The 15,879-nt window shown below is 44.4% G+C and overlaps 1 protein-coding gene across 2 annotated transcripts in view; it reads right to left on the bottom strand.

The window, feature by feature from the left end:
• LOC124788329 overlaps positions 1-15,879 on the bottom strand; it is a 200,032-nt gene that overhangs the window by 51,329 nt on the left and 132,824 nt on the right. For both annotated transcript variants that reach the window (XM_047255574.1, XM_047255575.1), the window contains one exon: positions 3,477-3,603. In XM_047255574.1, coding sequence (XP_047111530.1) covers positions 3,477-3,603 — 127 coding nt within the window. The remainder of the gene's footprint in view (positions 1-3,476; positions 3,604-15,879) is intronic.

Raw genomic sequence — 15,879 nt, 5'->3', positions numbered from 1 at the left:
CTTATATAACCGATGATATAGCTTTGAATATTTATAACATTTGTTAACACTTGATAATGGCTTAACGCTGAAATCTAAATCGTGTAATAAAGCATAGCCTTCAGTCAAATGGCGGTTATATCTCTCCGTAAGTTTTATATGACTGTGGTTCCAGATGAAGGAAAATTCATCACCTTTGTAATAATTCATCTGCCAAACAAACTCATTGCCATTCACACAGATCTTCTTGAAACTTATTTTTCATTTTCTTCAGCCTAATCTTTGATGAAGAACGACCGAACAAATAAAATGATGGAATGGGTTGCATAAGAGTTTTCCAAGACATTTCCGAAGTAGGTGAGCTACACTCAATCAAGAACTAGAAACGAAACGCAAGTGCAACATTTTTGCCGCGAGAATATTGCTGTTTAGCACACCACTAAATATAAATTTCAATGTGTCGATTTACTTGAAGAGAAATCTCTTTCTGGTCAAAAAGAATAATACTTCTCAGTACCTTTACTTAGTTTAGTGTTTCAGGGCGCTAAACTGCGAGATTATCAGTTCCCTTCAGTGCCACGAGCATACTTCAACTGAAATGTCCACATCGCTACTCACCATATCTCTGTCACAACGTGCTGCTTAATATGAACTCCACACCGTCTCCGACGATGTAACACACTACACTACGTTCGAAACAGCAGTCAACATAAGAATGGATTTTGTTCGCAGTGACTTGAGATGAGCCCATTTTTACAGTCACGTGGATTCGGTTTCAGCGCTTAATAATTACAGAATTCTCGGAATAATTTTAATGAATTAAGAATGGGAACTAATTTTATGGTGAGTAGAGGAGAAGTCGATCCTATTTCACAAAACGTTTAGAATCTTAAGTACAGGGTATTACACCCATTAGGCTTTTAACATAGCGAGATCACGAGAAACAAGCAATACAGGGTGGTCCCGAATTCATGGTACAAACTTTAATGGTAGGTGCAGGACATTGTAACAAGGATATATTGTATAGGAATGTATAGTCCCAGGTGACGCGGTGAGGCGTAAACAGGGGAAATAATGGCCGAAAGGAAAACGAAAGATTTTATTGAAATCGTTGTTGACAAGTGTCATGTTTACAGTAAGTGTTCAAAATTGCGTCCACCATGAGCGATACATGCTTGACAGCGTCGGCGCAGCGATTGGCGTACACGTTCAAAGATGCCTGGTATTTCACGCACACCTGCAGCAGCTACAGATATGCGAGCAACGAGATCCTCATCTGAGTCAACTGGAGTCTCATAAACAAGACTCTTAAGATGTCCCCATAAAAAGTAATCGAGGCAAGAGAAATCAGGAGATCGGGGTGGCCAAGGGACTGGTCCACCACGCCCAATCCATCTAGCACCAAACGTGGCATTCAGGTAATTCCGTACAGCAGTGCTGAAGTGTGCTGGCGCTCCATCGTGCTGAAACCACATGCGGTTACGAATGGCGAGCGGAACATCTTGCAGCAGTTCTGGTAACACTTCTTGCAGAAAAATAAGATAGCTTTCGCCACAGAGTCGCGTGGGTAGTAAGTATGGCCCAATCAAAAAGTCGTTCACAATACCAGCCCACACATTAATACCGAAACGTTGTTGATACGCATGTGGACGCGTTGCATGTGGATTATCTGTTGCCCACACATGGGAATTGTGCGCATTAAAGACACCCTCGCGTGAAAATGTCGCTTCATCTGTAAATAGCACATGACCTACGAAATCCGGCTGCAACGCACATTGCTGCAACAACCACTGGCAGAAGTTCACGCGAAGAGGATAATCTGCCGGATTCAATGCTTGTACTTTTTGAAAATGGAAGGGGTGTAAGCGATTTTCATTTAACACTCTGCATACAGTCTGATGACTCACATGTACGTCACGCGCAACAGTTCTTGTGCTTGACTCGGGTCTATCAGCCACTATGTTCAAGATGCGTTCTTCCAGTCTTGGAGTGCGTACAGCTCTTAATCGACCAGCGTCATGTCTGTTGACGTCGAACGTACCTGTTTCACAAAGTTGACGATGTAACCGTTGAAAAATTCTATGATCCGGCATTCGTCGATTAGGATACTCCGCGCGATACATTCGTAACGCAGCTCTGGCGTTACCATTTGCACGGCCGTACATGTAATGCATGTCTGCTTTTTCTGCATACGTAAAGTCACCCATCGTCTACGGCAGCACAATTGTGAATGGCGCTTGTCCCTACTGCGATACATCATGTTCATCTACTGCCCTCTACCGGCAGTGACACCAACCGATCACTCCATTTCTCTTTCCCCTGTTTACGCCTCACCGCGTCACCTGCGACTATACATTCCTATACAATAAATCCTTGTTACAATGTCCTGTACCTACCATTAAAGTTTGTACCATGAATTCGGGACCACCCTGTATAAATCCTATATCCCACATGTGTAAAGCTACTTTGACGAAAGTTACTCAATGCTTGCTCGTCGTTATCCGAAATAAACGAAGACACTATTCAATTATTCAAATAATATGCGGTGCATGACGGAGGGTACCTCGTACAACGGTTCGTTATTACCTTTCCTGTAAATGGAGCGAAGCGGAAGTAACTGTCTCGTGCTTCCGCACGAGCCCCGATTTTTCTTAGATTGTCTTTACAGTGTTTACACGAGACGTACGAGTATGTTGATGGCAGAATCGCTCTGCAGCTTGTCACAAATATCATCTAATGTTGCTCAACAGCTGTTCGTGAGAAAAACGGCTGCTTTCCTCATACTCCCACCTAAGTTGGCGTAACATTTTCATGCAACTCGCGTGTTGATCGAATCTACCGGGTAACAAATCTAGTAGCATGTTACAGAGCTGGTTTGATGCTTTCCATTAATTCGTCCTGGTGGGGATTTCAAACATTCAAATAGTACTCAATAATGGGGCGCACAAGAGTTCTCTACGCGATCTTCTTTGTACACGAGCCACATTTTCCTTGAAAACTACCAATAAACTGAAGCTGACCATTCGCGGTCCCTGCAGCCAACATTAAGTCCGCGTTCCAATTCATGTTGCTTTGCAAAGTTGAGCCTGGGTATTTAGTTGATATGGCCGTGTGAAGTAGCAGATCAGTAACACTGTATTCGGACAGTATAGAATTGTTTTTTCTTATTCAACTGCATTAGTTTACATTTTTTCATCTTTAGAGCAAGCTACAGTTCATTGCCCAAACAGAAATTCTGTGTAAGTCATTCTGTGCGCTACAGTCACTTAAAGGCAGCATTAAAGGCAGCATTGTACCATTCAATACAGTGTCATCAGCAAGTGGTTACAGATTGGTACGCACCGTGTCCCTCAGATCGTTTCATACCTACAAATGGTACTATGTAATATTAAAAAAAAGTGGACGAACAAATACGTGAAGGTTTAACGTAGCTGATAAAGACGAAGCTCGAAATGTTGACAGCACTGCCGGGGGACTTCCAGACAGGAGGGTCTTACCTGTGAACGAATGCAGCGCCATGTTGACACTGGTGATGAGCGTCACGCCTCGGGTGCCTTCGCCGAGGCTCTCCAGAAAGTCGCCGAAGATGAGGCCGAAGCACATCTGAGGGCCCAGGGCCACGATCTGCAGAATTATCACAAAACAGGAGTCCCATTAGATCTTGCAGTCGCATATAAATTTCTTCAGCATGTTTGATAGGCAATCGTCCGTACTAAAAGAACTTATCTCTTCTGGCACCGTACGATCCAGAGATACGTATGGGCCTACAGTGATAAGCCAAAACACTATGACAACTGACCAACGAGACGCTGGGTGCCGCTTGGTGGCGTTGCGGGCACGTGACGCGGTAACAAAAGTTTGTAAGTGGAGCAGACATGGACGGGTGTTGCCCTAGCGAAGATATGTGCTGCAAACGGGGAAATCCATTGAGATAAGCGACTTTGAAAAAGGGCAGATTATTATAACGCACTGTCTATGAACGAGTATCTCGAAAACGGCACATCTGGTCGAATGTTCACAAGCTACTGTCTTGAGTATCAACAGAAAGAGGTAGAAGGACACTGAAACTACTTCTAGGTGCTAAATGGTTGGACGTCCACTACTCTTCACACAACGTGGGGTTCGGAGGCTTGTCTACTTCGTAAAGTAGGATAGATGATCTGTGGCATCTCTGCCGAAAGAGCACAATGCTTGTGTACGTACAAGTGTTTCGGAGTTCACCATTCATCGTACAGTGTTGAACATGGCGCTCCGCAGCCGACCACCGCTACGTGTCCACATGTTGATACAACGACGTCGTCAATTACGATTGCAGTGAGCACGGGACCATCGGGAATCGACCGTCGATCAATGGAAACGCGTCGGCTCTTCGGGCGAATCTCATTTTTTCTACACTAGCTCGATGGTCGTCTCCACAAACGCATTCATCGAGGTGAACGGTGGCTCGAAAAGTGCAGCGAGCCACGCACGCAGGCTGGTCGGAGTAACATTATGCTTCGGACGACATTCTCCTGCGCTTGTATGGGACCTGTGGTAGTAATCGAAGGCACGCTGAGAGCTGCGAATTACCTGCATCCCTTCCTGCTTGATGTCTTCCCCGATGGCGATGTCATCTTTCAGCAGTATTTTTCCGCGCATCAGTGACCAAATTCGCCTGACGTAAATCCTATGGAACCATCTGGGTCGCTATCGGGCGTCATCACCGCCCAGCGGCCCGTTATTTACGCGAATTGCATGACGGTGCCTAGACATCTAGTGCTGCATACCTCCACAAATCTAGCAACAAACAGTCGGATCCCTGATATGCAGAATCAGTGGTGTATTTCGATCCAAAGATGGACAAATAAGCTATTAAACTGTTGGTAATAGTGTTTTGGCCCGTTATTGTAAGTTCAGTTAAAATGTGTGCTTGTTTGTGAAGCTTGTACACAAAGGGTTCAGTGTACATTTTGGAGGGGTGCACACTGGGCCAGATGCTTGAGATGTCAGATCATACATATTATGGAATTCAGTAACATCCAGCGAGCGAGGTGGCGCAGTGGTTAGCACACTGGACTAGCATTCGGGAGGACGACGGTTCAATCCCACGTTCGGTCATCCTGATTTAGGTTTTCCCCGACTTCCCCAAATCGCTCCAGGCAAATTTCGGGGTGGTTCCTTTGACAGGGCACGGCCGACTTCCTTCCCTGTCCTTCCCTAATCCGATGAGACCGATGATATCGCTGTTTGGTCTCTCCCCCAAACAATCCAATCCAATCCAATCCAGTAACATCCGAGAGCCCTTCAGGGACACTACAGCAGCACAGTTTGTCAGGAAGCTATCTGTGGCAAATTCCTCCTATGAGGACAACGTAAGCACTCTAACAACCAGAGATCAGCGGGAAAGATAACGCTTAAGCGTCCTTTGAAGGTGATCCATCAGATTCAAACAGTGATACAGTATATCGGTAACAAAGTATCAAAGCACTCTAGCATGGCTCCGCGGAAAATGGCAGAGAATATCGGGCTCGGCAGTAGATAGGAGTGGCCAAATCGCGTCTTGTGTCCCCACCAACTGCACGGATGCCTCAGCGCAAGTGCTACTTCATGGCTCCACGTCGACACTTCTCTGCTGTCTTGACTGTTGGCCTTGGTTAAAGGTGCTCCCTTTGCACGGTCAGACTCGTCAATTTTTCCGGGCTAGTGTTTGGAGCAGTATAAGAGAAGAGTCAAAGCCAGTTATGTTACGTTTTCAATAACGGCGTGTTTACTTGACTGGTACACTGTAATATGTTTTTCAACAGGTCTTGAGGAGAAGAAGCAGATGAAGACGCTATTTTTTTTAATTGTGCTATTCATATCTTCGTAGCGAACAAAGTTACAAGAAAGCAATCATACTGGTTGATGTCTACTGGTAGATACACAACATTTGGCTGAAACATTTTTTATTTTAATTCCGGACAAAACGTTATTGGAAATGGTCTAGACTGGCGTTAAAAGTGATGTGTAAAGGTGTACAAAGAAACAAATAATATCTCGAGCAATACGCTTCAAAGTATAAGTGGCTTATTTCCTTCAAACAGTAAATGATTCCTGAAGGTGATTATAGGTTGAAGAGAAAAGCGGGAAACTGATGCCACAGCGATCAACGGATTACTAACGGCCGAATAACACAACTAGCGGCATGAAAGTGACGAGGTCAACAAGATTATCTCAACCTACAATGAAACTGCATCGTCTGTTCCGGCGGCGATACAGAAAGATTCAGTTAGCGGCTGGTACGAGCCATTTGCGGTTGTGCGGCGAGGGGGGGAGAGGGGGGGGAGGGGGGGAGGGGTTAGGAGATACGAAGATGAGTGCTCGTGACCCTACGTACGGCAGAGCCGAGCGTACGTTACATAACAGCTCTGCCCCTTCATTGACTGGAGTGTAGCCTTGGGCCAGAACAGCGACCGCAGCTGCAGTGTTCTGCACAGCGCTGCCTTACTTGATATGAAACCTGCAAGTGTGCGGGCCGATCGGATTGCGAGGGATGAAATCGGACTACTGGACGGTACACTGGCGAGCCATAACATTATGACCACCTGCCTAATAGCCCGTATGTCACCTTTGGCACGGATAAATGCAGCGACGCCTCACGGCATAGAAGCAATGAGGCCTGGTTAAGTCGCTGGAGAGTGTTGGCACCACATCACGCAAGACACCTAATTCCCGTAAATTCGGGGGAGAGGGCTATGAGCTCTGACGCCGCTTTCAATCACATCTCAGATGTTTTCGATAGTGTTCATAACTGGCGAGTTGTGGGACCAGCACATCAACTGGAGCTCGCCACTGTGTTGCTCGAACCACTCCACACACTCCTGTCCTTGTAGCATGGCGCATTATCTTGTTGAAAAATAGCACTACCGTCGGGAAACATGATCGTCATGAAGGGGTGTAAGCAGTCTACAAACAGTGTACGATACTCCTTGGCTGCCATAGTGCCTCCGAGAGCTCCACTGGACCCATCAATGCCCACATGAATGTTCCCCAGGGCATGATGTTGCCGCTGCCAGCTTGTCTCCGTGCCGCAGTACAGGTGCCAAGAGTTCTTCCCCTGGAACAAGACGGATTTGCGCCCTCCCATGGGCGTCATGCAGAAGGTATCGGAATTCATCAGACCAAACTCTCTTCCGCTGCGCCAACGTCCAGTGCCGACGGTCACTTGGCCGGCCGGCGTGGCCGAGCGGTTCTAATAGCTTCAGTCTGGAACCGCGCGACCGCTACGGTCGCAGGTTCGAATCCTGCCTCGGGCATGGTTGTGTGTGATGTCATTAGGTTAGTTAGGTTTAAGTACTTCTAAGTTCTGGGAGACTGATGACCTCAGACGTTAAGTCCCATAGTTCTCAGAGCCATTTGAACCATTTTTGATGGTCACTTGACTATTTCAGTAGTAGTTGCCGACGTCGTGGTGTTAACATTGGCACATGCATAGGTCATCGGCTGCGCAAGCGCATCGTTAGGAGTGTTTGGTACACTCTGTGTTCAGACACATGTGCACTCTGTTCTTCATTAAAATCTGATGTTCGTTCCGCCACAGTTCCCCCTGTCCTGCTTTATCAGACTGCCCAGACTACGCCGTCCGACATTTGTAATGAGGGGTGGCTGCCCAACCATACGACGTCTGGATGTAGCTTCTAGTTTCACCTTGGCTTCGCCACGCGTTGGAAACACTCACCACAGCACTCTTCGAACACCCGACAAAGCGTACAGTTTCCGAAATGCTCGTACCGAACTTCCGGGCCATCACCATCTGCCCTCGGTCAAACTAAGGCAGACCGCTCGCCTTCCTCATTCTACACAGGGACAGCACGCTCACTGATACTACATGCACCGGGCGCGTGTCTGACTAACAGTCATTCCACGCCAGGTGACGCTGCTATCGCCTGGACGTGTTTCTATCAATAGCAGATCGGTGGTCACAATGTTCTGGCTGGTCAGTGGACTATTATCGTATCCTGCTTTCAGCCAGCGTATAGGATAAGCTAGAGTCAATTGTTTAAGAATGCGAAAGGTCGCTGTAAGGCAGAATTGTCAGAACTATTTCTTGTGGGCTGCGGCCGGCGTAGCACTAGGCCTGAACGCTGATCGAGAGTCGAAGACAAGGAGGTTGAGAGGCCTCACTAGTTAGTCATCATGGTCAGCGAGTACAGAAAGAAATCAGTTGACACAGCCCATCTCTATCCTATAACGCTCACAACGGAATGGCCCATTCTGTCATGTCCAGAACTACCCTTCTGCTCTACGACGGGCTGCCAGTATTTATTTATTTATTTATTTGTTTTACCGTTAAAAGTTACCAATATCGTGTGACACCATCCTGCTGGAAGTGTACACCCCCACAGACTGCGCTACAGGGTTAGCGCGCGGCCTTGACAGGTTGCTCATGGCGTAACATGCCACAATCCGATCGTAGTTTGTCGAGTTGGTAGTTTCTTGGACACAGTTGTTCACAAGAACGGCTCGCTTGAATTTTCTTCATGTAATATTATGGCAAGAGAAGAACGAATGAAAGCTGGTGCTTCAAGTCCCATCCACGGTTAAGAATATACCAGATGGAGCTTTGCTCTCATTTCTTACTACAGGAGGGGAAGAAGTGACATGGGTGACCGATATCTGGTTAGTCGGCCAAAGAACTGAACCCGGGTCTCTCGAATCCGAGTTGAGAGCGTTAGCCACTAAACCACTACGCTCAGTCTCCGTCAAAATATTAGGTGAATTACTATACACGGAGACACTTGATGGGTTTTTTGGCAAACTATCTTTGTGAATGAGCCTCTTTAACCTTACTTTTTTTGAAAAATAAGTACAGGAATAAACTGAACTTAGATACTGATTTGAGGCTACAATTAACCAGTATTAACTGATATTTTTCTCTCGTGAGTGAGAAACTATGTCAAATATCTCACTGACTTCTTTTTTAACATTGACCAATGGATTTTGAGTTTTCATCTAGTTGCAAAAGCTAAGTGAATATAATTAACATCTAAGTTTTTTTTTGCAAAAACTGTGGTCCGTATAGCTAAAAAGATTGGAAACCGTTGCTGTAAATAGGAACACGAAGAATCTGTCTAAGGATGAACTATCAGAATGGCTTTCTCGTTACTGAAATATTGCGCCGGGAAATGCTTATTTCCGCGAAGCCAAATTCCTCTACTCCTCTGCTAGAAGTTTGCAGCCATCACTGATGTGTGGAGCTCACGTACCTATAAAACTACAGGTCTTCTTGAACAGCCGTAGTTAAAAAATTTCGGAATAGTCTTGCAAAAACATACATACCATGGAAGTGGTTTAAAAATAAAGTAGCCACGTGTAGTGGTAAAATTCCATGACTGCGTTACCTAATTCAAGGTTCCGTGTTCCTCGTACCTTCAGTTGCTGATTCATTTCTAAAATTTTCATTGAAGAGAAGTAACACTGTTGCGATTTTCTGGTACCCTGCACAGAATATTTATCTTACTTTCCAGCAAGGTGTCGTTAACCACTGTAGGTTAACTTTGTCATTAACTGACCTTCTTATAAAAAAAAAAAATGAGATATCGCTATTTTCATTCCAAATAATACGCCGGAAGAAACTGCGTGCGAGATCTGTTTCATGGTGTAAGGTTCTGCACTTAAATAAAAAGTAAGATTCATTTAAATACAATCACATCTGCATTCGATGCCTCCACTGTTCAAAAGCTTCCTGCATGTCATTTGCAGCGACGCTGCGCAGAAGTTCCAATACTTTTGCTTTCGGAGAAGCAGTAGAGTACAACGGAGGAAGAACGTAATATGAGTTACATACAGATCGATTATTGTTTATGATATATATAAGGTAAACGAACATGGAGCTGTCGGAATTTTCTGTACATGATGGCTAGCTATTGACGAATCTTCTTTGATATATGTTTCTGCGTTAGTAACGTAACTATACTCTGAAGTGACAAAAGTCATGGGATGCCTGCTAAAATCGTCTCGCACCTCCTTTTGCCCGGCGTAGTTTAGCAAGTTGACGTGTCATGGACTCAACAAGTCGTTGCAAGCGTCCTGCAGAAACATTTAGCCACGCAGGGCCTGTAGCCGCCCGTTATTACGAAAGTGTTGCCAGTGCAAGACTTATGCACGAACTGACCTCTCGATTCTGTCAAATAAATGTTCGATGGGTTTTATTTCAGACGATCTGGGTGGTCAAATCACTCGCTCGAAGCGTCCAGAATGTTCTTCAAACTAATGGCGAACACTTGTGGCCCGGTGACATGGCACACTGTCGTCCATAAAAATTCCATCGTTGTTTGGGAACGTGAAGCCCATGAATGGCTGCAAATGGTCTCCAAGTGGCGAACGTAAACATTTCCAGTTAATGATCGGTTCAGCTGGAGGGGCGACCCCAGTCCAGTCCATGTGAAAACAGCTTAAATCAGCTTCCACAGTGCTTTGACAACTTGTGTCAGTGGCTTCGTAGGCTCTGCGCCACACTCGAACGCCATCATCAAGTCCTACCAAATTAGATCAGGACTCACCTGATCAGGCCACGATTTTCCACTCATCTGGATTCCAACCGATATGGTCACGAGACCACGAGAGGCTCTGCAGGCCGTATCATGCTCTTAGCGAAGGCATTCGCGTCGGTCGTCTGCTGCCATAGCCAATTAGCACCAAATTAGCCACACCGTCCTAATGAATACTTTCGCCGTACGTCTCACATTGATTTCTGCGGTTATTTCATGCTGTTTTGCATGTCTGTTAGCACTGACAACTCGACGCAAAGGCCGCTGCTCTCGATCCTTAAGTGAAGGCCGTCGGCCGCTGCGTTGTCCGTGGTGACAAGTAACGGCTGACATCTGGTATTTTAGGCACACTCTTGGCGCTGTGGGTCCCGGAATACTAAATTCCGTAATATACTCGAAACAGAATGTTCGACGCTTCTAGCTTCAACTATCATTCCCCGTTCAAAGTCATGCGGCGATTATCACATCAAACACCTTTTCACTTGAATCATCTGAGTATAATGACAGTTCCGCCAATGCACTACCCTTTTATATCTTCTTTGCGCGATACGACCGTCTTCTGCGTGCGTGCTTGCCGCGCGGGATTAGGCGAGCGGTCTGGGGCTCTGCAGTCATGGACCGCGCGGCTGATCGCGGCGGAAGTTCGAGTCCTCCCTCGGGCATGGGTGTGTGTGTTTGTCCTTAGGATAATTTAGGTTAAGTAGTGTGTAAGCTTAGGGACTGATGACCTTAGCAGTTAAGTCCCATAAGACTTCACACACATTTGAACATGGGTGCATATCTCAATCCCATGACTTTTGTCACCTCAGTGTAGTGGAAACTCTTATTTCAATGAGCAGTGTTTGTAGTAAAAGAAAAGTATTTGATGATTTCCAGAACAATTTTACAGTATTTTAGGTGGTATGATACTGTATAAATTTGATACTGAGTAATCCGTCAAATTATTTTATGGTGGAGGGGATACAAGGTGTTCCAAAATTATTTTCCCGTTGATTACTCGATTCAAAAATGACCTGCGGGAAAAATAATGTCGTTACCATCTTTTTTATCTCAATTTCTAATTTTTCGCACTTGGGTGTTATGGGAAAGACAAGTTTGAGGAACTAATATGCCTCGTCACCCGTACTGGGACGTGCAGTCCTTACGATTCACATCAGCTTTCTCCTCTAACATTGGTGGTTTTTTGAGCATTTCAGTCCCACGCAACTTTTGTCCCGCGAACTTTTCTTATCATACTTTGAGAGTTATTCTTGGTGGCAATAGTTAGTGACTCACCCTGTATAGTACCAGACGAAGCTATGTTTGTTGAACGGCGTTCAATGAGACAGTTTTCGCTACAACAGGAAATCACCGTATGCCTGGATCAGATAAGCCATCCGACACAAAGGGAAAATAAAGTGACTGTCCAATGAAGTACTTACTTCAGTACCAACCAAATATTTTACCACTACTGAGTCCGTCCGGTTGTAATGCAAATTCCGAATCCTCAACAGTCTACTTTATGTCAGTGCTGCTAAGTCAGCTTGTCACTTCATATAATTTATTTTTTGGATGTCTGGAAAGTAAAACGAAATTACGAGCTGGGGAGTCCGAGCGCGAAATGCCCCTGAACTCTTTACTCGTGGTGGTCTAACGGCCGCCCGCGCGAGGCCTTCGGAGCCAGAGAACACGTGCACGACATGCACCGCCTACACGCCCCGGCCTAACGCCTCAGCAAGGACTGGCCTCCTGCAAGAATTTCCTATTCAGCAGCTCACTATATGTACGTAATGATAGCCGTCACTGAGATGCTAACAAATTACCTGTCCGCTAACGCCTCGGGAATCCCAGCGAGCATAAAACGTAGCGGTAAGAGTAAAAAGAAGAAATATAAATAGGCAGTATTTTTTGGCTCACCAGTCCTCTAAAGCTGCTTAACTACTTAAATCAATTACACAACAGTGTGCACGTCTTTAGATTTGATTTTCTTCTTATTTTTTGCTAGTGCAAAACAGCAAGGAAACCTGTACCGTCAGGGCTTAGAGCGTAAATGTGTGTTGAGTAATGCTCTCGAGGTCAACGTGCAAATAATTAATGTTGCTTGGTTAATTTACTAGCCAAGAGCTCCATCGTAGACTTCACGGTATCCCTAAGTTTCTAATGTGGGAAGAGCGACTAGATGTTGGGCTTTTCAACTTGCCGGAGAGTAAATTTAGTACTAATTTGAAGAATGGATAGAAAACCTCATAAAATGCGCAGTTGCTTCTCTGCAACTTGAGCGACATACGTGAAGCAGTCAGTTACGGAAGATGTACATTTTAACGTGAAATCGAAAGAACGCTTATTCTAGGAAAATATTTGCACATATTAAATATTTTCACTGCTGAAAGCCTGAAAGAAATGGTAAAGACAGATCAGAAGCTTTTGTATCAGTAGTCTGGCAATTCCCTGACTAAACTACCCACACGCGCTCGGAAACTGAAAATGGGATTTTGTCCTTTTAGAACAATATGACAGCAGCCATAACAACTGTAGTACTGGTATGATAGCAATCGACGAAGTTATTTTTTCGTTGTGATTGCCAGGTGTATGCCATTTTTATAAACAAGCAAAAATAATTTTAAATCGATTCCTACTGAACATGCATGAACTAATTAATAAAAATCTGCGAGACTGAAATAACTGCAGGAGCGGCAAAATGAGAGAACGGATTGGAGCTGTGAGTCTGTACGTGAAGGTTTATGTTAGCCAGAAGAAGCCATGAAAAGGTTGTAGGTTTTGGATTCGAAACCCTGTGTGAGACACCGTGTCATCAGACAATTTCTAGCATAAGCACGCTGACAAGTCTGCTATCACGTAAATTACTTTATTCATTTATGTCTCCGTGCTACAAGCTACCTGATTTCATCTTGTTTCGTTACCACATGACATTTGGTGGTTTAGTAAAACAAGGATCTGCATTTACGATTGTCGCATTGTGGAGAACAATAATTGACTGATCACAATGAAAATTACTAACACATAATATTTTTGGCAGGTAAGAGATAGTTATGAGTTTTGGCTGTTTGTTTGAGGTAGCTGTTAGTGGTGAAGGAGGCAGCGATTTTTCGAAGTTAGGTTTTTGTTAACAAAAGAAATGTCTGTAGTTTCACCATTGCCTGTAATTTAGAACGTAATGATTGTCTTGAAGAGGAAGTCCATTTGACAACAAGGAAGGGTTTTGAAGTTTATCGTTCCACTGACGTCAGTGTCGTTAAAGAAATAGAACTATCACTCACGGAAAATTGAAAGGTATGAAATTCGCCGACTTGTTAAAGGACCTGTTGCGTATTTGCTTGAAATATTTTGGGAAAAGCACTGAAATTGTAAATCCGGATGCTGATTTAAGCCCAGATTCACTGGAAATGAATCCAGTCTATTAACCAGTGTCTGGGTTCACAGATCTCTTGACGTAACGATGAGTGATGTGTTTTCACATTCTACTCACTTTATGTGTGCACTGTTCCGATTTGCGTAAAACAAAGAGTATATTTCATAACAATGAAGAAAAACCAATATTCAGCTATATCGTCTTCCTTGCGGTTATTCCGTTGTGTTACTTCTCGGAGGTAATCTTCCAACTACCGACATTTTTTGCGAAGAGTCGAGACTACTACTCGGCCTAAATCAGACCGTGACTCTGCAGGGTAGAGCTGCCTTCTCCGTAATTCGGCCTCTGAAGGACCGGTTTTGAACGGATGATTGCACCTGTGGAATCCGTGGCGAAGAACATCATACAGCTGGAGGTCTGAACGGAAAAGAGGAATGTTGTCCAAGAAAATTAGCGAATTAGCAATTTAATAAGTCACGGTTGCAAAATAGTAACACGAATTCTTTACAGAAGAATGGAAAAACTGGTAGAAGCCGACCTCAGAGAAGACCAGTTCGGTTTCCGGAGAAATGTAGAAACACATGAGGAAACACTAACCTTACGACTTATCTTAGAAGTTTAAGGAAAAGCGAACCTACGTTTTTACCATTTGTAGACTCAGAGAAAGCTTTTGACAGTGATGACTGGAAAACTGTCCTTCATATTCTAAAAGTGGCAGGGGTAAAATACAGGGAGCGAAAGGCTATTTTCAATTTGTACAGAAACAAGACGGAAATTATAAGAGTCGAGGGGCAAGAAAGGGAAGCAGTGCTTGAGAAGGGTGTGAGACAGGGTTGCAGCCTAACCCCGATGTTATTCAATCTGTATATTGAGCAAGTAGTAAAGGAAACAAAAGAAAAATGTACAGTAAAAATTAAAAGTCCAGGGAGAAGAAATAAAAACTTTGAAGTTTTTCCGATGACATTGTAACTCTGTCAGAAATAGCAAAGGGCTCGGAAGAGCAAGTGAACGGGATGGACAGGATATAAGACGAACATCAACAAAAGCAAAACGAGGATAATGGAATGAGTCGAATTCAATCAGGTGATGCTGAGGGAATTGGACTAGGAAATGAGACACTTAAAGTAATAGATGGGTTTTGCTATTTAAGCAGCAAAATAACTGATGATGGTCGAAGTAGGAAAGATATAATATGTAGACTGGCAATGGTAAGAAAATCGTTTCCGAGGAATAGAAATTTTCTAACATCGAGTATAGATTTAAATGTCATGAAGTCCTTTCTGAAAGTATTTGTAGGGGGTGTACATATAAGGAAGTGAAACATGGACGATAAACAATGGAGACAAGATGAGGAGAGAAGCTTTTGAAATGTGGTGCTACAGAGGATTAGATGGGTAGATCACGTACCTAATGAGTAGATACTGAACAGAATGCACCACCAATTTAGTACTGGAGGGAAGTGGGGGGGGGGGGGGGGGGAGGGTAAAATTCGTAGTGATAGACCAAGAGATGAATTCAGTAAGCAGATTCAGGAGGACGTAGGTTGCATTAGTTACCCTGATATGAAAAGGCTTGCACAGGACAGAGTAGCGCGGAGAGCTGCATCAGAACAGTCCTTGGACTGAAGACCACAACAACAACAAAATCTACATCCGCGAGTCCCTTACATGCATCCACATCGTTATCTGCCAGTCCGTTACTTTAACCTCGCCGGATATTCAAAATTTGTAAACCGCTCTAACCCCTTTTACCGGTGCTACGGCGGCAAACTAATTCTTGGTCCGAAATTTCGTCTGCTGAAGACAGACCTGGTAATTTGCATTCAGTAGCTAAGAGAGAAGAGGCTGTCATGATTATAATGTAATAAAACACATCCTGTCATTTCATTGATATTTTCCACGAGTCACTTCTCTTACACGAGTTTCACGTAGAAGATTGGCGATTTCTATTAAATGTTGCGAAATGGTACGAAGTAGCAGCTCCTTGGAACTCAGCACTGTACTGGCTCCTTGATCAATAAGGAACTATGCCGATCAGCAATAC

The sequence above is a fragment of the Schistocerca piceifrons genome, chromosome 3, assembly GCF_021461385.2.
Source record: "Schistocerca piceifrons isolate TAMUIC-IGC-003096 chromosome 3, iqSchPice1.1, whole genome shotgun sequence".
Taxonomy (NCBI): domain Eukaryota; kingdom Metazoa; phylum Arthropoda; class Insecta; order Orthoptera; family Acrididae; genus Schistocerca; species Schistocerca piceifrons.
Note: the sequence above shows the minus strand (reverse complement) of the source record. Positions and strands in the feature narration are given on the sequence as shown.